Here is a 27,704-nt window from a genome sequence, read left to right as displayed (position 1 = left end):
AAAAAAAAAAGTCAACACAGAAGTGGGTTTTTCCCATTATTCTTTGTCCTTATACTTTTGTTTCTCTTTTAACACTTAAAGTAAGCTGTAATTTCATATTATTTGGTTTGGCTACTTGTAAATTGTTAAGTCTCCTCCACTAAAGTGTTGGGCTACCCTGGTGGCTCAGACGGTAAACAATCTGCCTGCAATGCAGGAGACCTGCGTTTGATCCCTGAGTCAGGAAGATCTGGAGAAGGGAAATGGCTACCCACTCCAGTATTCTTGCTTGGATAATTCCATGAAGAATATGAATGAACCCAGGAATCAATAGTATCTTCCTCTCTAACTGAATCTCCAAATATATATATATGTGTGTATATATACATTAATATTTCCTTTTATTTATTTATTTGGCTCCATCGGATCTTAGTTTTGGCACACAGGATCTTCGATCTTCATTGTGGCATGTGGGATCTTTAGGTATGTCACGCAAACTCTTAGTTGTGGCATGTAGGGTCTAGGTTGTGAGTTCAGAATCTTAGCCTCTTGGACCACCAGGGCAATTTCTCCAAAAATATATTTTGAAGCTGCACACTTTTGCCATTTCTGCTGCCACCATTTCAGCCCAAGTGACTATCTTCTGTGCCCTGAGGTAATGGACATCTTTGATCTGTCTAGCATCCTCCTTTTCTGGGGAGCAAACTCTCTTTGATAAACCTGTTCCTTCCCCATACTAACCAATGGTTCTTCTGGGGGCTGCTCTCATTATATTCTGCTTCACAACCACCTCCCCACCAGAAAGGTGGGCACCTAAACCATCAGAGCTCTGACCTGGGGTTTTAAACATCGAATTTAAAGGAAGAGAGTCAGAACTTCTCTCTTGGACATGGTGTGAAAGTTGAGGGTAGGGACCATTTGTACCCATTTCCTATCATGTCAAGGGATCTGGATCTGAGAAAACAGAGCAAAAATAAGAGATGGGGAGGCATCCCCCTGTTTTTTGTTTTTGGTTTTAGTTTCCCATACAATCATTCACATTGCAGCCCATGCCCTAGTTTGGTTATATAAACCAACAAATTCCCCTTTCTGCCTAAATTGGTCTGAACTTCATTTCAATGATGTTACCCAATTAGGCCTAGCATCCTGGATGTCTGTGAGAGGCTCCTGACTGGTCTTCCCATTTCCATTTATCTGTTCTAATCCACTTTCCTCCCACAGAGTGATTTCTTAAAAAAAAAAATTTACATCCTGATGAATATCAGGGGCTGGGTTAAACTCTCAGCCTCACCCTTTACTATCTGTGCTTCCTTGGGAAAGTTATTTAACCTGACTGTGCCAAAATTTCTAAATCAGAAAGGGGATAATGACACCTCAAAAGGTCATTGTAAGGTCCAAATAAGAAAAGTATACTTAATATACTTAATAAGCACTCACTTAATGTTAGCTAGACTTCCCTGGTGGCTCAGATGGTAAAACATCTGCCTACAATGTGGGAGACCTGGGTTCGATCCCTGGGTTGGGAAGATCCTCTGGAGAAGGAAATGGCAATCCACTCCAGTACTCTTGCCTGGAAAATCCCACGGATGGAAGAGCTTGGTAGGCTACAGTCTATGGGGTCACAAAGAGTCGGACACGACTGAACGACCTTACCTAATGTTAGCTAGTAGTGGTATTAGCAGAAGTGACTCAGATCATATAACTACCCTGCCTACTTCCTGACATAGTTTCATACCATGTTCACCAGGCATCAGTTGGCTTGCCTATTACTTGTCTATACTATCTATTACCTATCGACTAACCCAGGTGGCATTAATGGTAAAGAACCCACCTCCCAATGCAGGAGACATAAGACATATGGGTTTACACAGGTTCGATCCCTGGGTTGACATGCAACCCAATCCAGTATTCTTGTCTGGAGAATCCCATGGACAAAGAAGCCCAATGGGCTATGGTCCACAGGGTCACGAAGAATCGAACACAACTGAAGCAACTTAGCATGCATGCATGCATACTTATATATGTATTATATATATATAGAAAGCTTCTCCTTTTTCTCTATACTATATGTTCCATGAGTGATACATATATTTTGTTCACCACTGTAAACCTAGTGACTAATACAATAGACGGTACATCCTTGGTGCATAACACAATGAATATTTGTCCAAAGAATGAGTGACTTCTTTGGCAATTCCAGGAAAAGTTAGATTGGAAGGAGTTTTGTCAACCAGCCTAGGTTTTGTTAGGATTGGAAATAGACTCTTGAACAAGGGGATAGTGTTGGGTGAGTTAAATAAGAGGAGACTGGTCACAGGGTTGTTTTACTCTCTCTCTGCTGGAGCTGATAAAGAGGTAGCATGTGCCAAGAGAGAAATTGCTTCCTCATCCTGCACTATTTCACTCATCCTTGGCTAGCTAGGCTTTCTCAATGGGGTTGGCTCTGTAGTCTCTCTAAATGCAAGGGGACATGGGAACCTGGGGCTAGGAAACCAGAGAGTCCGAATTCTTTTTGTGAACCGTGGTCAGTCTGTGGCTCTAGGTCCATGATGCTGTCCCTATCCTTGACGTCCAGTTTCCTCATCTACTCACTGTATATGTGGGATCCTTAAATCCCACCTCACCTCATTCTCTGCTTCAGAGCCTTGGATCTCCCTTTTCTCTAATTTAGTCCCTAACTCTCACCTCCAACTCCCATCCTGAGTTAAAGTGGAAGTACTTTCTCTACCCTCTGACTGTTGGCCAGTGACATAATTCTTCACCCCATGGGCCTCTCCTCCTGACATAGCAGCTGGCTCTCCACGAGCCAGTGATCCAAGAGAGAGAGGAAAGCAAAAGTCACTGTGTCTTTTAACATCAGAAGTGATGAATCACCAGATGCTGGTTTCTTTTTTTAAATTTACTAAAGAAATATGAATTTTGCATTATATCCTGCATTTGAAACTGATACAGGGAGTACCCTGGTGGTCCTGTGGTAGGATTTGGTGCTTTCAGCCCAGGTTCAATCCCTGGTCAGAGAACTGAAATCCCCACAAGCCCTGCAGAGCAGCACAACTTCCACCCTCTAAATACAAAAGTTTCAAGTAATAAGTAGTAGTAGTTCAGGTGACACTTGGGTATTGCAAAAATTGTAAGGATAGTACTGAATGAGGTTTATTGCCCCCTTCCCTGGCCCAGTTCTATGTTGACAGAGAAGACTGTAGTTCTAGCCTCATCTTGGTTTTACTGTGGCCACTAACTGGAGAGGATAAGTTGAAATTTACAACTAATCTTCTCCTGTGAGATTTCTCAAGCATTTCTCCTTTATCCAGAGAAGGAAATGACAACCCACTCCAGTACTCTTGCCTGGAGAACCCCATGGACAGAAGAGCCTGCTAGCCCCCGTCCATGGGGTCGCAGAGCGGGAAACGACTGAGCAACTAATACACTTCTCCTTTATCCAGTGAATTCGTCACGACTGGTGGGGAGTCTTGTAGACATATTAGTGAATCTGGGAATGAGAGGGGGAAATCTAAGCTTCCCGCCCCATTCAACTGCCAGTTAAAACCAGGTGTTGCTGGTAGATACAGTGTAGTGGGGGAAATGCCAAAGGAGAAATGAACAAAGTAAGTGCATTTCCCAGTCTCTGAGTCCCTGCTACAAGGCCACAGTCCGTGACTTTGGGGTCCTTAAATACTTCCAAGCTACATATTTAAAGCTTCTGTGGGCAAATGAGCAGGGCCAAGATTTTTGTACATACTGGATGTGGCCGCGAATTTTTATATTGGAGTCTGGGATGGGCGAACAATATGTTGGAAGGGAGTTTGTTAAGTTGTTCTGGTACATGATTTTGTGCTCTCAAGTGTTCAAATAGGTGGTTAGTTGGGAAGGATCCCAATACCGGCGTTTTGTTCCAGTCTTGGTAACAGCACCAGTCGGACCATCTCAGCCCCCGGGAAGCCTCCCCACTCTGTTCCCCCAGCGGTCCCTCTGGGTGAGTTTGTGTCCCAAACCGTGCCCGTGTGAGGTCACTCTGCCAGGTCACGTGCCCGAGCCCGCGGGAGTGCCACATCGCCAGCCGCACCCCTCCACCCCCCCGACCCTGGTCACGTGACCTGGCCTACTTTCTCTCCGCCCGACCTAACGACTTGCGCGGAAAGCCCCGCCCCACGCAGCGCGCTCGGCCTGCGGACCTCCCCTTCTCGTCCGCCCGAGTTCCAGCGTGGCCCGCGGCCACATGTGTTTCTTCCTGACCAATAGGAATCGGCGCCCGGGCGCGAGGGGGCGGGGAGGAAAAAAAGACGACTTCGTTACGCTGCGAGAAAGGGGCGGGGCCTGTAACGTCGTACTGAACGAGGGGACGCTACGGAGGCAGGCCGGAGCCGTTGCCGTCGCCATGACCCGTGAGCATTGAGACCCTCTCTCCTCGCCCTTTTCTCCCCCTTTACCCCGAACACGACTGCCGAACCTCGGCATTGACCTCCTCTTGGCTTCCCCAGGGAGACCTTTCTCTGGGAGCGCTCTTTAGCCGGCCTCACACTCGGAGCCCGGAAATCGACCCTTTGCCCACCGCCACTTCTTGAGAACCTTCTCCCCCAAGCCCCCCCACCCCGGCTCCTCGGCAGGCAAAGGCCCTCCGCGATTCTCCGCGGTGTGGGAAGAGTTGCGCGCCTGTGATAGACCCAGAGCCCCCTACTCCGGATCCCTGCCCATCCCCCACAGACACCCAGACCGTCTGCAGACACCGCCACTACCTGTCTGGGTCCTCTGATGCGCCGAAATTCCAAACACGCCTCCAGCAGGCTCCTCAGAACCGTCCCCTGCGCACTCTCCAGTTTGACCTGCCCTGTGGCAGCTCCCCTCCCCTGCCGAATCTGCAGCCCAGGCCCCGAAACGGGCCGGTGTCGGCGCCCCGGGAATGAAGTGCGGGAGCCTACTGGTGTCTGGTGAGGGGAGAGGGTCGCCGGTGTGCGGCCGGAAAGGCCCTGGCATCTCACCTTTAAATTTTTTTTTTTTCTCTAGGCGGTAACCAGCGCGAGCTCGCCCGCCAGAAGAATATGAAAAAGCAGAGCGACTCGGTTAAGGGAAAGCGCCGAGATGACGGGCTTTCTGCTGCCGCCCGCAAGCAGAGGTAGCCCCAGGGAGGGGAAGGGAGGGTGGGGTGAGACCTGGGTTTAGACCGAGGGTTGTACCTGGAAAAGTTAGCTCTGAGCTTACATCTGGACTAGCCGTGAGGGGCAGAGTGCATTGTTTCCTCTAGGGTTTTATTCCTCTCACCCTCTAAATTGTTAGTTCACAGCGTTACAGGAAGGGACTGGGACGGGTGCTGCCCTCGGTCTGGTTTCTGAGTGCCCCCAGGTCTGACCTTAAGGGCAAGGGCAGGGAGTTTCACATTTCAAATGCAGTAGTGGTTATGACAGCCCCGTACTTTTGGCCCTCCTTTCTGTTCATTTGCCCTCCCTTCTCCCAACCTTCTCACTGGTGTGGCGGGGTGTGGTACTCGGCACAGAATAGCCTTGGGCCTGTGTGGCCAGACTTCTAACCCCTTGGGCAACAGCCAGATAGAGACTGATTGCCTTTTGAGTCTTAGCTCTCTTACTCTTGTTCTCCTAGGGTGGGAATACAGCAGCCATATGCTGAATTTTGTCCCATCCACTTCCATCTTATCCTTTGTGCCCTTCATACCCCTGCATCTTGTCCTTTTTGCCCTCTGGTACCTCCCAGTGCCCCATCATCTCTACCCCTAGGGACTCGGAGATCATGCAGCAGAAGCAGAAAAAGGCAAACGAGAAGAAGGAGGAACCCAAGTAGCTTTGTGGCTTCGTGTCCAACCCTCTTGCCCTTCGCCTGTGTGCCTGGAGCCAGTCCCATCACGCTCGCGTTTTCTCCTGTAGTGCTCACAGGTCCCAGCACCGATGGCATTCCCTTTGCCCCGAGTCTGCAGCGGGTCCCTTTTGTGCTTCCTACCCCTCAGGTAGCCTCTCTCCCCCTGGGCCACTCCTGGGGGTGAGGGGGTTACCCCTTCCCAGTGTTTTTTATTCCTGTGGGGCTCACCCCGAAGTATTAAAAGTAGCTTTGTAATTCCTTGAGCGCCTGGTTTGACTGGGGATTTGGGGGGATGGGGATGGAGGAATGGCTGCCCTTTCCCACCAAAAGGGAAGGGAATTTCATACTCTAAAAGGTTGTGGATATGTAGGCTAAGTTTAAACATCACGGAAAAATTCTTTATTGTACTGCAACAGACAGAAAAGGTATTGGGTATGTGGTAGAGAAATCCTCTAAGAGCCGCAGGGACTTCTCTTTTGTGGTTTTTGTCTGCCACTCAGACCTGGAACATCATCCTAAGGATGGAGTTGAGGTCCTGAGAAGGAAGGCTGCAAGACCTAAATTTATGCTCCCTCTTCCTCGTTCTTCCTTAGTTTGTTCCTATGCTTGAAAGTTGGTCCAGACCCCGCTGTTGACGGAGTTCCCATGGTTAGCTGCTCTCAAGTGTTCACATTCTCTTCTGTTATTCCTCATGGAATGAGGGTAGATTTTGTCTTCCAGTTTTCTTTGACCTCAACATCAGGATTAAAGCTTAGGGTAGTCTCTGCGTGCCTTTCTTCCTATGTCCTGGTTTGTTCTAGGGTTCCGGGCTTCTTACATCCCTGTACCCAGGGGCGGACTCCTGTTTTCCTTTTTATCGCCAAAGACAGAGCCAAGTAAGTCTTTGGTCCCCTTTGGTCTTTCCCTGCCCCCATCTCTACCATGAGAGCCAGGAATGAGCTGGTGCCACACTGTCTGCTGGGTTAGCAGTGATTCCTGAGCTGCTGACTTGGAATCAGGCTCTTGAGCTGGGTTGAAGAAGTAACGGTAGCTCCAGTGAGTCAGGTACTCTGCCCAGGGTATTAGGGTGTGTGTGGCCACTTTTTTCAAGTCAGACATACTAGTGACTTCAACTTAAAGGGAGGTAACTTCCCATTGTGTCTTTGAGGAATCTGTTGGGCTGAACAGCTCCTGTGAGTTAAGACTAGGGGTACACATTCAAGGGAACTCCAGTTTGTTAAAAGTACCTAGATTGGATATTTGTCATTTGGCAATACTGACACGATGACAATGTCGCCTGAAGATAGGATGCTGGGGATCTGGGGTTGGGGACCAACAGAATGGTGCTAGTAGCAGCCCTAGATAGAGGAGTACACAGGCCCAGCATGAGGCAACCTTGACCCAGAAGGTAGCCCAGCTACCTGTGGTGAAGGTCTTTTCCAGCTCTGCTCCCTCATAGCTGTGGAACCAAAGTCTCTGGTTAGAAAGTCTGCAGGGCCGTGACTTTCAGAGCTTAGAGCTATCCTACTGCCCCACCAAAGAATATGGTAGACTCATGTGTGTCTCGGGAAAACTCAGGACTGGCCTTGAAGTGCTCTTTTTCCCTAAAACAACTAGGTTTTTGGAAGAGTATCCCAGGCCCCCCTCCATCCTACCTGAACCAGTTGGTGAGGGTAACCATGACATAAAGTGATGCCAGGAAGAAGACAAAGTGGAAGGCAGAATAGCTATAGGAAAGCTGCTGGACTTGCACTGGAGGAGCTGGAGAGGTCTCTTGGTCAGCTGGCCTCGCAGCCACACCACTTGGCCCTGGAGAGAGGAGAGAACTGCTGGTAGCAGAGCTGCTGAAACTCCCCTTCCCCAGACTCTTTCATGAAGGCATTTGCACTCCGGCGTTCTGCAGAAATCTACACTTACGGATCCTCACTTGACACTCACTTTCCTCTGGCTCCACTCTGTCAGGGCAGCAGAAACAGAGTGAGGGCTTCTGCAAAATGAAAGGCAGCATGTTTTGGAAAAAGAATGTCTGGGTAATAGTATAGGAAACTCCTCCTCTTTAAAAAGATTGGTGTGGTGTGACAAGTGGAGGCACACCTGGGTTCAAATTCTAGCTCCAGTATATGACTGGCTGTGGGAACTTTGGTAAGATGTGTAACCTTCTGTGCCTCAATTTCTCCATTTGTAAAATGGAGCAAAAACCTACCTCACAGGGTTGTTGTGAGGATTAAATTAAATGAGATTGTGTATGTAAAGTATCTAGCACAGTGCCTAGCATATTGTGGGTACTCAATAAAAGGTAACAGCAGCTAGAATCTGAGCATTTTGGGTAGAGGTTGATAGGATGTGTGTGTGTGTTGCTATGTGTGAAGGGGGTTGGGGTATTGGGGATATTGAGCTATCCATCCTCACCTGGAACTCATAGCTGTAAATCTTGACAATCCACAAGGGCCCAAATACCTCAGCCAGGTAAGAAGCCTCGTTGCTGAGAAGAGACAGTTCTCAAGTTGATACAGTCAAATAGCAGGAGGGTTACCTGACGGCATTTACTGCCAGCTGGTCCATAGTAGTAAATCAGGAGGGTAGCGATCTCCCAAAGCCCCTTTCCCCAAAAAATTTTGAAATTTTTTCATGTGAGGGCCCTGAAATCTTTTGTGCTTTTAAAGTTTCTCAAGTCATTTCCCCTGTCCCCTTCGTCTTATACAGATCATCTGACGGGTGCTATTCTTAGAAATTGTTTTTGTTCATGGAGAGCTTTCCGCTTACCTTCTTTTAAAGTTTAAATAAACCGTGGCCCCAGACTATCTCCTAACCATCCCTGTCCTTGTGAGCATCCTCCCTTCTCACACCTGTGCCTTGACACTTACGCACCAAGCAAAAAGCACGCAAGCATACATGATGCCAGCACTCATCATTGCCAGAGAAGTATCTGGTGTGTCGGATTCCATTTTACTCAGGCCAGGCAGGCACAGAGTGTGATTCTGTCCTTGAAGGATTACTGAGAAAGGGCAAGGCAACAGAAGAGAAAGATGATGAGAACAAAGAGCTAGGTACTTGGCAGAAGCAAAAAAGGTTTTAGCATGGGTAAACCTTGTTAAGAATCCAGGTCCTTTCCTTACCACTCTCTGGAGGACGGCTGGACAGTGCAGAGAATGTCAGGTACATGATATAGCAGCTGATGATAGAGGCTTGTAGAAGGCCAGAGCGAGGTTGCTCTGGGGAGAACGGAAATCATTGCTTTAGCCTACTGGGTACTAATTTGCTTCACTCCTACCCTCACCTGTACTGCTGTCTCCCCACCCTTTGGAGGAAGCAGAGAATGGTTGAGATTAGGGAGGCAAATGAAATTTGCTATCTGGGCTTCCCCAGTGGCTCCATGGTAAGTCTGCCATGGGAAAATCTCATGGACAGAGGAGCCTGGTGGGCTGTGGTCCATAGAGTTGCAAAGGGGTTGTAGAGAGAGATGACTGAAGTTACTGAGTATGGTGGAATTTGCTATACTAAAGGCCCCCCAAATCTTTAATGCTGTAAGGCATGTACCCACTGAGGCGGATGCAGGGAGCGATGGAGAGGAAGGAGAGGAGGCCACAGAAACAAAGGTGCAGACTAAGCAGCATCTTGTTGAGCAGGCAGCCAGCGGGGTGCGTGTAGTGGTGGAACAGGAGCACGGCTGCTGCACCCGCCATGCTGTAGAATCCTAGGGTGGTCAGCAGCACAGCGAGGAACCAGCGGCAGTCTTGGGCTGCACCTGTTTGCCTATGGGTGGGAGGTGGGCAGTGGCTTGGGGCTCCAACTCTTGTTTTTACCTATCATCAGCTATTCCCCCTCTCCCAGAAGACTGGTGAGACTTGCCTGTCCCACCTGGCCTACAGCCATCATATTCCTGAGTTTTTCCATACTGCTTAATTGGAAGCTTTGGGATCATCAACCTGTCATGTCCTTTGCCCAACCTGACTGGGTCTAGTAATGTCAGATTTCCCAGGAAGCCTTCAGGGTTATGTGCTCCTTACCAGTTCTTGTTCCACGAATGAGCAAAGGCAGTAATAAGCACCAACTGCAGCAGGATGAATGTGAAGCCGCCACATATGCCAATGTAATGCCAGGCTGCAAGTGAGGCACCAGTAGGAAAATGTAACTGATCATATTGTTACTCCTGGTCCTCTTCTACCTTTAATTTTTGGCTGTGCCGCGAGGCTTGTGGGTTCTTAGTTCCCCATACCGGGATCAAATGCGCATCCCTGGCATTGGAGGCGTTTGGACTGCCAGGGAAGATTTTTTTCTTAGAAAATCTTTTAGCTTACACCTGCTGATCAGGATGAAATAGAACGTACCTGGAAAGAGATGCTCATCAGGGATACAGAAGGCAACAGCACAGAGACCTAGCAGGAATAGCAGCTTGAGGAGCCAGAAACTGATTAAGAGGGAAAGAAAATGTATCAGAGGAATAGGCAAAGGAGAAAACAGAACTCTAGGAAAGGGGAGGAGAGAGACAACTAAGTAGAGGAAAGGAGGAACCAGTCCCATGTGAGGGGCTGGAGACAGGCTGATCACAGCTTCCAAATTCTGACTCTGATACCTAAATAACATCTGGACAGTGTTCTAGAGTTGACAGAGGGTTTGCATATAGCAACTCCACTGTTATCTCCATTTCAGAAAACTAGAAGATCAAAGAGGGTAAGTGTGTGGCTTGTGGTTACACAGCAAGTATAGTGGAAGCAGGGACTTAAACCTGTTCTCTGTCTTTTTGCAGTGCTATGACTTCATCTGGAAATTTCCTTTACTCAGCTTGTGTCTACTTCCCTCCCTGTCCTCTCCCCACCCAAACAGTACACACAGACCTATTATGTAGCTGTGCTCTTAGGCTGGTGCGGGAGTGGAGGTCGATCAGCAGCACAGCCTGCAGCAGGTGGAAGGTGGCAGTTCCTGCACATACTCGGTATACAGCCCCAGAGCCGCTAAGCACTGGGCAGTGAGAGTGGCCAAACAGATGGGCGCACAGCCCTGAGGGCATCTGGATCTGAAGGGAAGGTACATGTGAGAAATGGCTGGACAAGTCGTCATGCACAGAGAAGAAACTACTTGTGGGTACGTCCACTCATCTGTCCCCTACCCACAATCCAAATCTCATTTAGCTCAGTCTTTCTTCTTTTATCCTTTCCCACTGCAGCCCAGCCTCCTCCCACGTACCCCATGTGCCTTGCCCCAGACTCTTTCCACCACTGTCTTTGACAGCAGGAGGCAGCAGACTGCTGAGGTCCCCACGTGGAGGAGGATGTAGAACAGGCGGCTACAGGGAGACTCTGTGAGAGGGGGCCGCCTAGAAGGGCAGCAGCAGGTACAGGGAACAGGCCCACAGCAGGACACCTGAGGGTAGAGCAGATGCAGGGCAGCAAGGTAGAGATTTGCTGAGGATAGGCTTACATGAATACATTTGTGAAGTAAACCCATGAGGCTGAATTCCAAAATTTCCCCCTCCCCTCTCCTCTCATTTAGGAATTCTCAGACTGTGGTTCCAAGCTATTTAGGATTGCTTTCCACTGACGTCAGGTAGAGCTTTCATCATAAGAGCTTAACATAACTGGCAGAACTTCCTAAGAGCCTGTCACATTTGGCCTGTTAATCTTTCCCAGGACCTAAACATCTGGTACCAGGAACATGGGAGGAGAGGTTTAATGATCAGTAGTCTTAGACCCAAAGAAGCAGAAGGGCCTCAGCAGTAAATGGCAGGTCTGCCATGTTTACCAGCTCCCGTGGGTTTTCCTCAGCTTCAGCCACCATTCCCTTCCCCTTTTCAAGACAGCTCTTGCTCCAGCGAGTTCTCTGCCCACGTACCCTCTCACCTGATAGAAGGGAGGACTCACTATGACACTGCTGACTCCCCTGCGTTGCGGTGCGAGGCGGAGGGAGGTGTTGGGACTTGTGACCGCTTTTGCACCCACCATCCTTATCCCAGGGATTAAGCCCAGGTCCACCAGATGGAAGGCAGATGAGAAAGGAGAAGCTTGCTTTCGTCCTTAGCCCATTGGATTCCTGCAGTCCCGGGCTGTTCACCTAGTTTAAAGCAGAATGGGGAGGGATACTAGGAAAAGAACACCGACCCCCCCGGGTCGTGGAAAATGCAGATATCCCTGTGAAACTACTTTCTTCCCAGGGCCCTTGGGCTACTCAGGCTGTTCTCCCCAGATTAGGGAGCAGTTGGCTATCTGGTCTGTAGATTAGCATTCTTAATTGGTTTAGGATTAGACGTCATTCATCTTAAACAGCGTTCCTTGCGGTGTGTGGGCTGGACCTAGTTTAAGAAAGGATGGGATGGCCTGCAGTGGTGACGGGTTAGGTCTGGAATATGGCCTAGCAGAAAACACTGTACAAGCCCAAAAGGAAGTCTGAGAGCCGAACTGCTTTGCTTGCTGAAGCTTCTAGAACCAGCGCACTAAAGAAGGTGTGGCCCAGGGCCAGCCCCGCCTCCCCCCCCCCAACCTCTATCCTGGCGGAAATTGCGAGGCAGTTGCCGGAAGTTCTCCTAAGGCGGGGCCGGGCCTGTGGGGCGGCGCGTTGTGATCGATATGGCGACGGAGGGGGACGTGGAGCTGGAGTTGGAGACAGAGACGAGCGGTCCGGAGCGGCCTCCGGAGAAGCCACGGAAGCATGACAGTGGTGCGGCGGACCTGGAGCGAGTCACCGACTATGCGGAAGAGAAGGAGATCCAGAGTTCCAATCTGGAGACGGTGAGGTTGGCCGGGCAGCGTGTCTGGGCGGGATGAGAGCAGACGGGGCTCGGAGGCCGAAACGGCAAGCCTGGTTCCAGGAGGGGCCCGTATCCCGCTGGTGGGAGGAGGCGAGGGGGAAACTGAACCGTCACTGGGCCCCTCCGCTTGATGGAGATGGGGTTTAAAATGGGTCTCAGGTGCACAGAATTGAACTAAACGTAGGCCCGGGTTCCTGGTACGCTCGTCGTTGTGAATCCACACCTCACTCGCTTGTTACTGGTATTTTAGATTGTTAGGAATTGTGAGTAGCAGAGCAGTAACTAGATCTGTCTTTCCCATAGGCTATGTCCGTGATTGGAGATAGACGGTCCCGGGAGCAGAAAGCCAAACAGGAGCGGTAAGTCTTATATACCCGCCCCGCTCTTTACCCCAGACAGAAAAAAGCCATCGTTAGCCTTTTGTACTTCGTACTGTCTTTCAACTCTATCACCAATTTCTGCAGACCTAAGATTTACAACTTTACTGTTTTGTTGGTGGAAGGAAAGGCCGCCTGGCAACACCTGCCTGCTAATTTCAGGGGATGGGATGTTAGGCGAGGGGGTGGGAGTCCTTTTGTCTTTTCAGTCAACAGTGTTTATCAAATCATTTATTTGTAAGGCACAACTGGGAATGAACCTTTCTGGAGTTTATGGTGAAGGTAGAAAATGAGGACTAAAGTACCTGAATATTTTCAGGGAGAAGGAACTGGCAAAAGTCACCATCAAGAAGGAAGATCTGGAGCTGATAGTGAGTAGTAATGCCTAACTACTGTGTGGGTGGGGAATATGTCTTTTGTTTCCTTAAACAAGTGGAGTCTTCACGTTTTGCTGGCCCCTTATTGCCCAGGCGGCTTCGGTAAAATCATTGATCCTTTCCCTGCAGATGACAGAGATGGAAATCTCCCGAGCAGCAGCAGAACGGAGCTTGAGGGAACACATGGGCAACGTGGTGGAAGCTCTTATTGCCCTAACCAACTGATTTGGATTTTCTCAGACCCACTGGATTAACTTATTTCAATAAAGATGTCTTTTTTTAAAGTTGTTTTATCATTTTGGACCAAGTATATAATACATGTTATTTTACTGTGTGAAGTTCACCTCTTGGAGTATAACCCTTAATGAACCTATGTTGAGGATCAGTGTAGAAGAGTACCTTATGTTCAGATGTTAGGTAGCAGACCAAGCTCATTCATATGACTAATTCTCAGCAATGTTCAAGGTGCACTAATTGGCTCAGTAAAGTTTACCCCATGGCATGTGTGTCTAGGGTAGCTCACCAACAGCTGAAAGGCCAGCACCTGTCAAGGAGCCACTGTATACAGATATGTCACCAATCCAGTTCATAAGCCACTGTGAGTTACAGTTTAAGTACTGAGGTGGGAACATGTAACTACAGTAAGAAATTATCAAAGGTTATGTCTTAGAATTTATGAAAAGATTTTGAGTTAATTAATATTTTAATTCTGAACCACAGCACTTACACCTTAAGATTCCATTTTCTAATGTAGAGAGAAAGCAGTTTAAAACTTGATCAAGTTTGGCCAAGTTACCCTTGCTAAGCTTCTGTTTCCTCAGCTGTAAAATGATACATATCTGATAGATTGTTTTAAGAAGTGATGAGCAGGTGAGTAGCTCTGACTTTCATTTTGACTCTAGGATAATTCTTAGATTGTATCTCCTAGCACATATGACAGTGACTTATATACATCTTTGTGTTTATTGCTACTGCTACTGCTAAGTCACTTCAGTCGTGTCCGACTCTGTGTGACCCCATAGATGGAAGCCCACCAGGCTCCCCCATCCCTGGGATTCTCCAGACAAAGAACACTGGAGTGGGTTGCCATTTCCTTCTCCATTGTGTTTATTACTTCATAGTAATTATTTGCACTCATATTTTTATCCCTAGGACATTTAGGGATTTATAAATGATTCTCCTAGTGGGGCATTTAAAGATTGTGAAAAGATCTTGCCCTTCTCATTTTTTAATGCAATATAGAGATAAGTCTTACCACTGGTTAAATGTAATTCTTTATAACCCCTAGGCCTCCTAATATTCTGCCATATGCAGGGTGGTTATGTAGTACATATTAAGTGAAAAATTTAACTCTGCCAGTGATATCCAGCATGATGTCACTACATTGCAGCTCAAGAGCACTGTGTCCTCCTTGGTACATGAGCCGGGCAAGCAGATACTGGTGTGCTGCTTGGATTCCGTGTTTTGTGTGCCCTGTTTTGTTCTATATACAGCTACAATTTAGACAGCAATGACAATCACATATTTGCTCACGGAATAAATCTAGGTGCCACTTACAATATAGCTTATCTAGCATCTGTGCTTGTTCCTGAGATGAAAGGGTATGATTAAAATGTGAAACATCCTTTGCCTGACAATTCCCTACTGTCTTTTATCTTAGTTAATAGATATTTGTCAGCTTGCACATTTTATTTCTGATATGCTAAAAAACCTCTTGGTGTATGATTTTTTTATTTCTTGACACTTGAACATAAATGGATCAAAAAGTATGTCTGCCTAGAAAAATTTACCCAAAAATGCAAAACAGGTTTTCAATGACTTTAGATCTCCTGTAAGGTAGAAATAATACATTGTCCACTTACATGCCCATCCATGTTTCTAACCCAAGCTCAGCTGGAAAAAGAAACCTGGAACAGTCCCAAGTGAATATGGGAAGCCAGAGCAGTAATGGCATTCAAGATTTCTCAGAAATAGTCCTAAGTGGGAGCCTCTAATCCTACCTGGACAGTACGTTTTTGCAGGCTTCTCAGCGTGAGTCCAAACCTCACAAAGCACTTTCAAAGACTGGGTTTGCCCAGTGCCACAGGTATGGCAGTAGGTTCAGCAGGCTGGATAAAGGGGCCATGTAAATAGTAGTACAAACAAATCAAGGACCAGATGCTGAGATTTCCCCTTGTGTCCCACAGCTGGAAGAATAAGTAGTTGGGCTCTAAGTAGTTTTCCGCTTCTTGGCAGATGGCCGTTCAAATACATCTCGTACCCCGGCTGCCTTTTGTTTAAAGAACTTTGTGTTCTGGGCACTCTCTTGGCCCCATGCTGAGTCAAAGGAGGTAGTGTCTTGATCCACGAGGTGGGTGTATTTGGTACGACCAGAGCGTCCAAAGTTCTTGACCTGTATGGATAGATGATGAGTTTTACCACCAGATTTATCGTGGTCCAGCCTCAATACATTACTTTTCTCTCATGTCATTAAGGTTCCCCATACCTGCATGACTTTGGGAAGAATGGTTTTGTTGAAATGATCCTCCAGGGTAGGTGCGCTGAAATCTCTCTTGTATACTTCTTCATCCTCATCCTGTAAAAAAGAGTATTATCAATCTTGTGGTTTTATTTCTCATGTATCTCTCATTTTTTAAACCATTTAAAATTATTTATTTGGGCATCATATGGGAGCTTAGTTCCTTGACCAGGGATCAAATCCACACCCCATCCTGAAGTTTAAACGCAGAGTTGTAACCACTGGACCATCAGGGAAGTCCCTCAAACTACAAATTCATTAAATTTTACAACAAAGGATAAAAAGAAACCAGAGGGCATTGAACCTACCGAACCAAAAGCTTACATCAAGTTGAGGAGATGATACCTTTTTTCCTTTGTGTTGTCTTTTTCCTCATTAAATAGCTATTTCCTGAAGGTTGGCCATATTTCTTTTCACTCAATACGTTCATTCAGTCACATGATTTCAACTTCATACAGGTCTCTCAAATCTCCAATCTTGATTCTTCTACTGCCCAATATATACCTTAGGTATTGTTGGGATTTCAAACTCACAACTAAAGTGAAAACCACATCCCTGAGATTTTCCAAATCAGCCTCTTCCTGACTTAACTTCTGTAATAGGACCAACATTCTCTTTAGATTGTCATTACTTTGGTTATTACAGTTTTTCCCTGCAATCACCCTTACACATTTCATTAGATTAATATGTTTCCTAAAACACAACCCTCATACCTTTGTCCTGCTCAAAAACTTTCAGAGGTTCTCTCTTCTATTAAATAAGTGTAATTCCTCTGTGTACTAGTCAAGGGCAAATAGCTACATAGGTCAAGGCTACATAGCCTTAATGGACTCCTTGCCTTTACAGGTGATACTTTCTGCCTCCATTTCTTCTGGTTCCTTTACATGGAATAACTTCCTACCACTGAATGTCAGGAAGTCTATACATCTTACATGTCATCTCCTTGATATCATTTTCAATTCTACCAAATAGAACATCTCTTTCTTCAGAAGTCCTTTAGTACGTTTATTCTTCCTTATGTTACAGTATGTATTTGCCTTAGCTCTATTATTAGACTGTAAGCCTTCTGATGGCAAGGAGCTATGGCTGTGTTACAACAGTACTACCCTTCATACACTAAATGCTCAAAAGGTTTACTTAATGAACTGCATAAAACTATAGAGAACAGTTTCAAATCAACATATAAATATAACTATAATGTTATGATACAGACCATAAACATATGTACTGAAAGAATTAAAACAATTCCATCTTAAGGAAAGTTTCACAGAAGAGCTGAATCCTTTAACCAAACAGTTTTGGGATACTCTCTTCCCATCAGCTCTTGAAAGGCCCAATTTAAAGTTAGGCCTTTCATGAGACCAACTTTTCTCCTTGTTAGAGCCTGAAAGTCCCTCATTTAATCTCAGAAGCCAGTTCCATTTCACCCTCCTTGTCCAGATGAGAAGAGTTGATATTTGAGTGTGTGCACCAAAAGACTTTCACATGAACCTTTCCTTGTGTATCTTAGTCGGGAATGCACTGGTTCTCTAAGGAGCTTGATTAATAAACTGTTGAAATGCTAAAACAATGATATTTTATGACTTTGAAGCAACCTAAGAAGTAATTACTAATCTCCACTGACTCCTATCTAGAAAGCTACGTGGGCAAGAAAACTACCTAATAAGCAAATATTTCCTGCTGACTAGATAGACTGATTTTGGTGGGAGAAGAATAAGGAATCCTTCTTATTTTTAAAAGTTTACTGGTGTCTACAGCAAAAGGCAGGAATTTAGCTGCAGTGGAGATACTTAAGGTTTGCTAAACAGCATCTGAAAAAGCTAGTTTACTTTTTGATACAAACTTCTTTAATATCAGGAAATTAACAAACCACATGCTACTGGAGTAATAAATGTCATCAATTCTCCCATTTCCTTTCCTGCTATCTATTAAGGAATTATCACTAGTGCTAATCCAAAGAATTTGGAAGCAGTCCATTTTATACAGGGTTAACAGACTGCTGTTTTGACTTTGGTTTTTATATAAAGAACAAAGATCATGGCATTACAAATAATGGTTAGATAATTAACAACTTTTGGGTCAGATTTAGTCACTTTCTGTCCGCTGAGAAGGAAGTGAATTAAATCACCCAAACATGAGTTAATGTAAAGCTCTTTGCAGAGCTTGGTTTTCTCATAACCAGAATTTCTCAGCTATGAAGAATGATATCTAAGTGATTGGGGACCTAAATAGTCTAGTGTGCTATAGACCACTCTCTCCTTCAGTTCCCCAATTCTGCTGTTACACCATTTCCCCCTGAGCTAGGGCCAAAAGGGAACAGTTGCTGCCATTTCTGAAATCCTGCTGCCAGTGCGTTCCTCTGTTTGGTTTTACAGTCTTCACAGGCAAAAAGCAAATGAGAAAGCTGACCACTGGTAAGTGGAAGTAGCATCCCAGGACTAGGGAAGTGGGGGGTTACTGCAGCCTCCTTTCACCTCTTACCATGAAGAAGGCGCCCCGGTGATAATACTTCTGGAGGAACTTGTATTTGCCCTTGACAGCTTTGTTGGTAATGACTTTGCCGTTTGCCCGAAGCTCAGCTCGCCTCTCCTCCTCAGTCAGGTTTCTCATTCGTTCAATCTCTGCTTTCTCCTTCTCAAGTCTGTTCAGAGAATGAGAACTATTTATTAGTTTCATCTTGGTTTCACAAAGACCCAGTTATCTGAATATGACACAGTCCCACCTCCTTTCCAGCACTATTTATCTTTGTCAAGTCTAGTTACTATCTGTTAGGAATTAAGATTGGAAGTTTAATAAATAAAAAGGTCAGGCAGTCTTCATTACGCTCGCAAGACCAGGTACTGCAAACTTCTGAAAATTGATTCTAATCTTTTTGAGGTTCAGACAGACTACTACTGCTTGATTTTATAACATTACGAATATCCCTTCCCTGAAGAGCCTTCTTTGTTTAAAAAAAAAAAAATTCAGAATTTAATTCTGTATAAGACTTGACTGGTATTTTTTTAAATAATGTGCTTACATATCACAAACCAAGGGTCACCATCATTAACTAGATTGCAGACTGCAGCAGTTTTAACCTTTTTTTGGGAGGTGGAGAGTCATAGGTCCCTTTTCTTCAAAAAAAAAAAAAAACCACGCAAATTCCTAGTAGTTTTTAGGAATGGGTGGTGCAGCTCCAAGATGATTTTGGTCCAACTGAGTGTGGTAGAGGAACTGCATAGCAACCTCCAAAATTGTGAGAAATAATTTTTTTTTTTTTTTTTGAGAAATAATTGTTTTAAGTCACTTACTGTTGGGTTGGGTTATTATGCAACAACAGAAAACTGATTACAGCTAGTAACTAGTTTGTTTCTACTAGGAAACTACTAAAGGGAGTATCAGCTACACTCATCGTGGAGAAACACTGACAAAATGTGTTTGTCTTCCCTGATTTTATTATAATAAGCCACATTCCAGTTATGGGCAACACACCTAGCTGTAGGAACCCTAAAGAAAGCTAGAACGGAACTCACAGTAGGTGTGGAGCCTAAGAGCTACCCTGCTAGGAATATGACCACCCAGTGGTATTAAGCTCTAAGCTCATCCTATTACTCACGCTTCTCTGTCTTCTCTGTCCCTCTTGATTCTCTTCAACTCCCGAACTTTCCAGGCCTCATATTCCTCCTCATCATTTTCGTCATCAGTATTGAGTGCATCCAGGGCAGCCAGAGACCGCTTGTTCTCCTCCAGCTCTTTCTTGGTTTCCTCCTCTACGATCTGGACAGGGAGAGCAATTCAACTGGTGGACTTCCTAATTCTCCCTCAGACAGACCGAAACACACAACTCCTCGCACTCAATCCTCACAGCCGCGCCCAGCACCTTGAGTGTGTACTTGCGTCTCTCCTCGGCCATGTGCTTGGCCTCTTGCTCCAGCTCCTTCTGTTTCAGCGCTTCAGCCTCACGTTCTTGAACCGTCACCCGGTCCTTCCTGCAGCACAGAGGTCCTGTTAATTGCCCAAAGTCCTTCGAGTGGTGCTCTTTGTTGCCTAAATCAAGTCTCATTCAAACCAGACAAAGCCAAATAAATGGTCTCTGGCTCTATTATTTGCAAAGAGCTAAAAGTGAGAATCATTTCTAGTCTTTAGAACATCAAAATTCTGTCATCTTTGAACTGCCTGAGTATCAAGAAACCTGCTGGACTGTAGGATTTCTAGCCATTAGGAAAGGAATAGGAATTTGCTTTTAATCTTGATTTTGTGTTTAAAATAATATAAGACCTTGGCAGGTATGTTTTAAGTGGAAAAGGAGATGTGAAAACTAACTCAGACTACCACCAGGATGTGTGTGTGCGTGCTCAGTCGCTCCACTTGTGTTTGACTCCTTGCATCCCCATAGACTGCAGCCCGCCAGGCTCCTCTGTCCATGGGATTCTCCAGGCAACAGTACTGGAGTGGCTTGCCATGCCCTCCTCCAGGGGATCTTCCCAACCCCGGGATCGAACCCATGTCTCCTGCAATGCCAGGTGGGTTCTTCACCCACTGAGTCACTTGGGAAGCCCAACACCAAGATACTCCTCAGCAAACACTCTGCTGAACTGGGGCACTGGGCAGAAGACTTTTACTTAGTGCCTACATTTCAGAAGAGCATGAGCGAGAAAAGAGGCTTCCATCTTCAGACCCAGAGAGCAGTAATTACATGGATTCAGGCCAGGTTTGTGAATACTTACTTCCGAATGAAGACTGGCTTAAGGCGAGGCTCCATCTCATCCTCACTGTCTGTGTACTCCTCGTACTCAGACTCTGATTCGGACTCCTCCCCAGAACGTCCCTCGTCTTCCACCTCCATGACTTCCAGCTCTTCATTTTTTCTCTCCTGTGCTCTTTGGCGCATCATGCCACGGCGCCGTTCTATTTCCTATCAAGTTACATGTCCAAGCCAGTCAGCCAAACGGCCAGTGCTCTGCAGTGGCTTTTTATTCTTACCTCATCAAGCTCAACAAATTCTGGTTGAGTAAATGCAACTTAGTACCACTCTATTTCAACCCTATCCAAAACAAATAGGGAACACTGGATCAGACTTCTGCCAAAAGCATGTATCTTGTACTTCTAAGGACTCAACAAAGGAGCACTGGCCCTAATTTCTTCTTCCACCCAGAAAGAACTTCCCACTAGAAAGAACTTCCCACTTTCCTTAATCATACCTCTTCATCAATCTCTTCTTCCTCTTCTTCACTGCTATCTTCTCGTTCCATGCGCCAAGGATCTCCTTCTACTTCTGAGTCACTTTCTCCAACCACTTCAGGTTCCACTATTTTCCGATGTCGAGCCAATCTGAAAAGACAGTGTCCGACTGTAATACCAACCTCTCAGAAAGGACATTTCCTCAGTCACAGAGCACCAGGACATTATGTTTCCTTTTATTAGTACTGAAGCCTTGAGATGAGGAAACTGAGGTGCAGATTAAAGAAACTAACTCAAAGTGTCAGAAGAAATAGTCAAGTTGGACCTAAAACGTTACATGTAGCCACCCTGGGGCACTGTACCAAGCTTAGATGGGTGCACTCGGATATACTATAAAGCTCAAAGTAGTTGAGTTTCAACAGCAGATCACATTATGTTTCCTTTCAATGGTATCATCTTTATAAAACTGTTCTTTTGGGCTGCTGTGATAAAAAGCAAGTTCTGCATGAAAGTCAATATAGAACAGGAAATGAGTGACTGTGCCAATGTGACTCTAAGGTTTGAGAAGTTGTTAGGGCCCAAGAGGCACACAAACCCCAAAAGTAAAGTGCCCAAGAGGCACACAAACCCCAAAAGTAAGTAACTGTGGTTATGTAAAAATGAAATAAAAATGTTTTTTCTTTTATAGGTATTAAAGTTTTTAAGAACCTAAGTTGCTAGGACATAAATATTTATTAAGTCATTTGGCTCTAACTACTTAATAAAATAAAGAGAATTGTTTGGGCCTAGAGGCTCTGTGAAAAAACTCCTGAGACAATGTGAACTGTGAAAGTTGGAAACCTCTGGCTACTCAGTAAACAGGTAACGTCTCAGTCAATACAAAATACACAAAACCCCTCGTTGGAAGGGGTCCCTTTCTGACATGAGACCACTCATCAGTCCTTTTCTCCCACTTTATCAGTATCATTTTTCCTCATTAGCTTTTAGAATAACTACCTGGAAAAGATGAATTTCTCAAATTTTAGAAAACATTTCTGTGCGAAATAGACCCCTCAGCAAACCAACCAACGGTCTGTGCTTTCAATCCCCTTAATGAGTCATTTTCCAAACCTCACTCAGTTTCCTGGCTTGTAAAAAATGGGGATAATCATACCCTCATGAAGTCATTATGTGGATTACAACAATTAGTTAAAGTAATATACCAGGAACAGTGCCTGGTACACAGGAAGTACTACTCAAGTATTAGCAATTATTGCTGGGTTCACGTCCAGGATAATATAACCCCTCGTCATTACCTCTCCTCCACATCTTCACTAATACGGTTCTGCAAACGCCGCAGCCGAGGGTCACTAGATGAATCCTCCTCCTGTTCCTCGGGCTCTGCTTCTTGTTCTTTGGCTTTCTTAATGAACTGAAACTCTTCATCCTCCTCATCTGAGGACTCCATAGGGGCATAGTCTGGCCTCTTTCCTGACACATATCGTTTTACCTTCACTTTTTCCATCGAAATCTCACCTGGGTAAGAAACAGAACTTACGTTTCAGTAACCTCTTTCCCAATGTCCTTCAACCCTTGGCCTTTCCAGGTAAAAAAGTCCTGTATTCCTGGCAAACCAAGTCCAAGCAGGAGCCCTGACCCAACCATCTATTCAACTACATTTTTTTCCTACAAAGGCCAAGTCATGAGAAGGCGTTCCTGTGAACACCAACACTAATGATAATGAGATTTAGCTTGGGTACAATGATACTGTTCCGCTGGATCATGGAGAAAGCAAGAGAGTTCCAGAAAAACATCTATTTCTGCTTCATTGACTATGCCAAAGCCTTTGACTGTGTGGATCACAATAAACTGTGGAACATTCTGAAAGAGATGGGAATACCAGACCACCTGACCTGCCTCTTGAGAAACCTGTATGCAGGTCAGGAAGCAACAGTCAGAACTGGACATGGAACAACAGACTGGTTCCAAATAGGAAAAAGAGTACGTCAAGGTTGTATACTGTCACCCTGCTTATTTAACTTATATGCAGAGTACATCATGAGGAATGCTGGGCTGGAAGAAGCACAAGCTGGAATCAAGATTGCTGGGAGAAATATCAATAACCTCAGATATGCAGATGACACCACCCTTATGGCAGCAAGTGAAGAGGAACTCAAAAGCCTCTTGATGAAAGTGAAAGAGGAGAGTGAAAAGGTTGGCTTGAAGCTCAACATTCAGAAAACAAAGATCATGGCATCTGGTCCCATCACTTCATGGGAAATAGATGGGGAAACAGTGGAAACAGTGTCACACTTTATGTATGTTTTTGGGCTCCAAAATCACTGCAGATGGTGATTGCAGCCATGAAATTAAAAGACGCTTACTCCTTGGAAGGAAAGTTATGACCAACCTAGACAGCATATTAAAAAGCAGAGACATTACTTTGCCAACCAAGGTCCGTCTAGTCAAGGCTATGGTTTTTCCCATGGTCATGTATGGATGTGAGAGTTGGACTGTGAAGAAAGCTGAGCGCCAAAGAATTGATGCTTTTGAACTGTGGTGTTGGAGAAGACTCTTGAGAGTCCCTTGAACTGCAAGGAGATCCAACCAGTCCATTCTAGAGGAGATCAATCCTGGGTGTTCATTGGAAGGACTGATGCTAAAGCTGAAACTCCAATACTTTGGCCACCTCGTGTGAAGAGTTGACTCACTGGAAAAGAGTCTGATGCTAGGAGGGATTGGGGGTGGGAGGAGACGGGGACAACAGAGAATGAGATGGCTGGATGGCATCACCGACTCGATGGACATGAGTTTGAGTGAACTCTGGGAGTTGGTGATGGACAGGGAGGCCTGGTGTGCTGTGGTTCATGGGGTCGCGGAGAGTCGGACACGACTGAGCGACTGAACTGAACTGACTGGGTACAATGAGTGGAGGAAGGGTGGGCAGTGAAACAACACAAAGTCCCTCCTAATAGGGAGACTGCATCCACCTTAACTATATGCTTAAGTGAATTATTTGTAACAGTACCCAGCACAGTATAAGGGTGACTTATATGGGAATATAAAATGAAAATAGTGTTCAGTCATTCTTTTAGTTCCTCAAGATATTTCTCTGGCAGTCTTTATATAATCTATTACCACATAACTTGATCTTCTAATCTTTATGTCTACCTTTTCTTTTAGCTTATGTGCTACCGAACCTGCAAGAGTAGATTATCTGTCTTTTACAAATACCAACAGTTCCAATGAACAGAAAAACAGTGAAAACTAACCAACGCATTTTCTAAGATGAATACAACCTGGATAACCAAGCTGGACAGTTCAAGGGAAAACTTTAGGTGGACTTCACTTACAAACATAGATATAGGCAACACAAAAACTAACCAAGAAGCCCCTCTAAGCTATAGGGACATAATTAAAATTTAGCCCAGGACTACAAGGATGGCTTAACCTTAGAATATTAACAGGGGAAAAAGTAATGTACTTTTTAAAGTTTATATATTTACAGTCACACAATCTTAACAATAGATACAGCAAACATTATATTTAATGATAAAATATTAGAAGCACTCCTTTAAAAAACAGTGGGCATCGTTAGGTTGTCCCTATCATACCTTCTAATCAACACTGTGTTATGGTTTCAGGGCAATAAGAAAAGAAAGAGATAAAAGGTAAGAATTAAAAAGGAAGAAACTGCCACAATTTGCAGCCAATATGATTATTTATGTAGAAAATACAAGATAACCAGAGAAGCTTAAAAAATTCAAGCAGAAAGGTGTATAAATGCTAGATAAAAATAAATGTACCTGTACAGTGGCTACATATAATTAGAAAATATGGTTTAAAAATTCTATTTAGAATAGCAACTAATCTATAAGATACTAAGGAATAAATTCAACAAGTGATCTGCGAGGCTATAGGAGGAAAAATAGAATTGTTCTAAAGATATAAAAGATCAAAGTAAATGAAGAAATGTATCATGTTCAAAGATGAGAAGATGGCAACTGTGCCCAAATAAATCAATAAATGTGTGCTCTATAATTTTAATGTAACTTCACTAAAAGCTGTTCCCAGCCTGATTCTAAAATCATATGGAAGAATAGGAGGTCAAAAAGAGCCAAGACAATTCTGGAGAACAAGGTGAGGTAAAAGACCTTAACAGACATCTTGCCAAAGAAGATAGACAGATGGCAAATAAGTATGTGAAAAGATGGTCCACATTTTATGTCTTCATGCATGCTCTGTGGCTTAGTCGTGTCCGACTCTTTGCGACCCCATGGACTGTAGCCTGCCAGGCTCCTCTGTCCATGGGGATTCTCCAGGCAAGAATACTGGAGTGAGTTGCCATTTCCTCCTCCAGGGATCTTCCTAACCCAGGGATCAAACCTGTCTTCTTCATTGACAGTACTTTGTTAAACCACTGAGCCACCTGGGAAGCCCTTATATGTCTTCAGGGAATGCAAATTAAAAAAAAAAATACAATGCGATGTTGCTACACACAGAATGGCCAAAATCCAGAGCTCTGACAATACCAAATGCTGGTAAGAATGTGGAGCACAGGAACTCTGATTTATTGTTGGTGGGAGTGCAAAATGGCACAACCACTTTGGAAGATAGTTTGGTGGTTTCATACAAAACTAAGCATACTCTTACCATATGATCTAATTTCTGCTCTTTGGTATTTATACAAAGGAGCAAAACACAAAAACCTGGACATGGATATTTATTGTAGCTTTGTTCATAACTGCCAAAACTTGTAAGCAACCAAGGTGTCCTTCACGAGGTGAATGGATAAGTAAACTATGGTACATCCAGATGATGGAATATTACTCACCAACAACAAAACAAAAAGAGCTATCAAGCCATGAAAATACGTGCAGGAACCTTCAATGCATATTACTAAGTGAAAATACTGTTTGATACCATAATGATGAATATATATCCCTATCCGTCCGTCCCGTCGCTCAGTCGTGTCCGACTCTATGTGACCCCGTGGACTGTAGCCTACCAGGCTTCTCCGTCCATGGGATTCTCCAGGCAAGAATACTGGAGTGGGTTACCGTTTCCTTCTCCAGGGGATCTTCCCGACCCAGGGTTTGAACCCAGGTCTCCTGCATTGGAGGCAGACGCTTTAACCTTTGAGCCACCAGGGATATCCCTATACATTTGTCCAAATCCATAGAATGTACCTCAGAGTCATTCTTAATGTAAACTACCGACTGAATGATAAATGATGTGTCAATGTAGATTCACACTACCCTAGTAGAAATTTTTACACAAGTGCACTAAAGAGAAATGCGCACTATTTGTAAAAGGAAAAAAAAGTAACAAAACGACAACTAAGTGTCCCTCAACAGGGATCAAACTGTGGTTTAATTATACAATGGAACTTATAAGCAGTTAAAGGGGCTTCCCTGGTGGCTGAGAGGTTAAGAATCCACCTGCCAATGAAGGAGACACCTGTTAGACCCCTGGGTAGGGAAGATCCCCTGGAGAAGGAAATGGCAACCCACTCCAGTAATCTTGCCTGGGAAATCCCAAGGACAGAAGAACCTGGTGGGCTACAGTCTCATGGAATCCCAGAGTCAGACAGGACTTGGCAACTAAACAACAAGCTGTTATAATGAATGAATAAGATCTTCATGTATCCAAAAGACACTTCTCCAAAGTCATGTTGACTTTGAAAAAAAAAACAAACCAACAACAAAAGGCAGAATGCTCAAAGATAGATACTGTATATTTAAAAGATAAAAAGAACTGACATTATTTTCCAAATGCTTTACTGAAAAAACTCCAACTTTCAGTCTTACTCCCCAAACAAGTACAGTTTTCCTTCATCCATCTGCACTCATTAGACTCCTACCCATCCTTTAAAGATCAAGTTAAATATTCCAATCTGAAGAGATTATTCCTTCTTTGTCCTCCCAAAGCATTTCGTTTATATCACCTATGTGACGGGTTTTATAGGTGGGAAAGACCATAAACTTGTTCAGAATGTGCCTCTCTTTGCATATCTCACATCTACAGACTATAAGTTCCTTACACTACTGTTTTACACCATTTTATATTCAATTTAACAAATACAGTCACTGCGATGGCTGAAAGGGATAAAAAGTTTTAAGACAGAGCTCCTGCCTCAAGTAGGTTATTAACTTACGATGTAGTAGACGGAGGTGGACACGTAACTATAATGATACGAGTTATAAAAGCACCATAAACAGACAATGGACAACAAAATGTATGCCACACAACGCCATGCAAATAGTAGGCATTCACTGTATTAGCTTAACTTATTGAGAGAGCACACAGATTCTACTAACGAAATGAGTTCTAAGTAGCAACGCGATCGGATCCGAGTTTGACGGGGAAAGCCGAAGAAATAGGGGCAAGGTCTTAAGGATCGCTGGGGATAAGTTCGTGGGCCCGGGGTAAGTTTGGGAATATGCTGGCGAAAGAGGTAAGATCCGACTGGAAAACCGCTCAACACAGTACCTTTCTCATTGCGAACCGGGACGGCCCCAGCCGTTGACTGAATGGGCGGTTGTTTCATAAGCGAGCTTGGGACCGACATGTTGACGACAGCGGCGGTGACTCCCGAAACTCGACTGATTTCAAAGTGAACAGCTACAACGTCAACGAACAGATAAAACCCTCTCCTCCTAGGACCACTGGAAACTGCTGCGCGACTGAGAGAAACACCACCTACGGCTGAGCTAGAAAAACCGGAAGTACGCGACCGGAGGATTGTGGGATTGTGGAGGACTTCTAGACGCCTACGACTAGAAGGT

General features: G+C 44.9%; 4 protein-coding genes across 6 annotated transcripts; 2 read left to right on the top strand and 2 right to left on the bottom strand.

Moving 5' to 3' along the window:
- The first annotated feature begins 4,204 nt into the window (after nt 1–4,204).
- On the top strand, nt 4,205–6,042 carry SERF2 (small EDRK-rich factor 2). Of its 2 annotated transcripts, none has more exons than XM_088829464.1 (3): nt 4,205–4,361; nt 4,981–5,089; nt 5,572–6,042. In XM_088829464.1, exons 1-3 carry the CDS (start codon nt 4,355–4,357, stop codon nt 5,966–5,968), a joined length of 513 nt encoding a protein of 170 aa, XP_088685590.1. In that variant the 5' UTR covers nt 4,205–4,354; the 3' UTR covers nt 5,969–6,042. The 2 variants fall into 2 exon arrangements, with proteins under 2 accessions (XP_088685590.1, XP_055274343.2); XM_055418368.2 differs by having other exon boundaries at nt 4,208–4,361; nt 5,706–5,898.
- A 984-nt stretch (nt 6,043–7,026) lies between these two features.
- SERINC4 (serine incorporator 4) lies at nt 7,027–11,715 on the bottom strand. Its single transcript, XM_055417580.2, has 12 exons — nt 11,601–11,715; nt 10,948–11,124; nt 10,599–10,777; nt 10,092–10,171; nt 9,771–9,864; nt 9,305–9,516; nt 8,880–8,975; nt 8,632–8,758; nt 8,173–8,245; nt 7,702–7,750; nt 7,419–7,572; nt 7,027–7,222 (listed from the first exon to the last, which is right to left on the bottom strand). The coding sequence occupies exons 1-12, from the start codon at nt 11,700–11,702 to the stop codon at nt 7,027–7,029; spliced, it is 1,539 nt and encodes a 512-aa protein (XP_055273555.2). The 5' UTR covers nt 11,703–11,715.
- Nucleotides 11,716–12,159: 444 nt separating this feature from the next.
- Nucleotides 12,160–13,543, top strand: HYPK (huntingtin interacting protein K). Of its 2 annotated transcripts, XM_055418367.2 has the most exons (4): nt 12,160–12,485; nt 12,809–12,864; nt 13,202–13,253; nt 13,389–13,543. In XM_055418367.2, the coding sequence occupies exons 1-4, from the start codon at nt 12,324–12,326 to the stop codon at nt 13,482–13,484; spliced, it is 366 nt and encodes a 121-aa protein (XP_055274342.1). In that variant the 5' UTR covers nt 12,160–12,323; the 3' UTR covers nt 13,485–13,543. The 2 variants fall into 2 exon arrangements, with proteins under 2 accessions (XP_055274342.1, XP_088685589.1); XM_088829463.1 differs by lacking the exons at nt 12,809–12,864; nt 13,389–13,543 and having other exon boundaries at nt 12,286–12,485; nt 13,202–13,261.
- Nucleotides 13,544–15,063: 1,520 nt separating this feature from the next.
- On the bottom strand, nt 15,064–27,637 carry MFAP1 (microfibril associated protein 1). Its single transcript, XM_055418366.2, has 9 exons — nt 27,409–27,637; nt 22,233–22,452; nt 20,958–21,087; nt 20,484–20,671; nt 19,637–19,745; nt 19,373–19,533; nt 18,259–18,418; nt 15,745–15,834; nt 15,064–15,651 (listed from the first exon to the last, which is right to left on the bottom strand). Exons 1-9 carry the CDS (start codon nt 27,485–27,487, stop codon nt 15,469–15,471), a joined length of 1,320 nt encoding a protein of 439 aa, XP_055274341.1. The 5' UTR covers nt 27,488–27,637; the 3' UTR covers nt 15,064–15,468.
- Nucleotides 27,638–27,704: the final 67 nt, after the last annotated feature.

The sequence above is a fragment of the Moschus berezovskii genome, chromosome 21, assembly GCF_049115385.1.
Source record: "Moschus berezovskii isolate FMDL1 chromosome 21, NW_MosBer_1.0, whole genome shotgun sequence".
Lineage (NCBI taxonomy): Eukaryota > Metazoa > Chordata > Mammalia > Artiodactyla > Moschidae > Moschus > Moschus berezovskii.
This window is presented reverse-complemented; position numbering and strand designations above follow the sequence as displayed.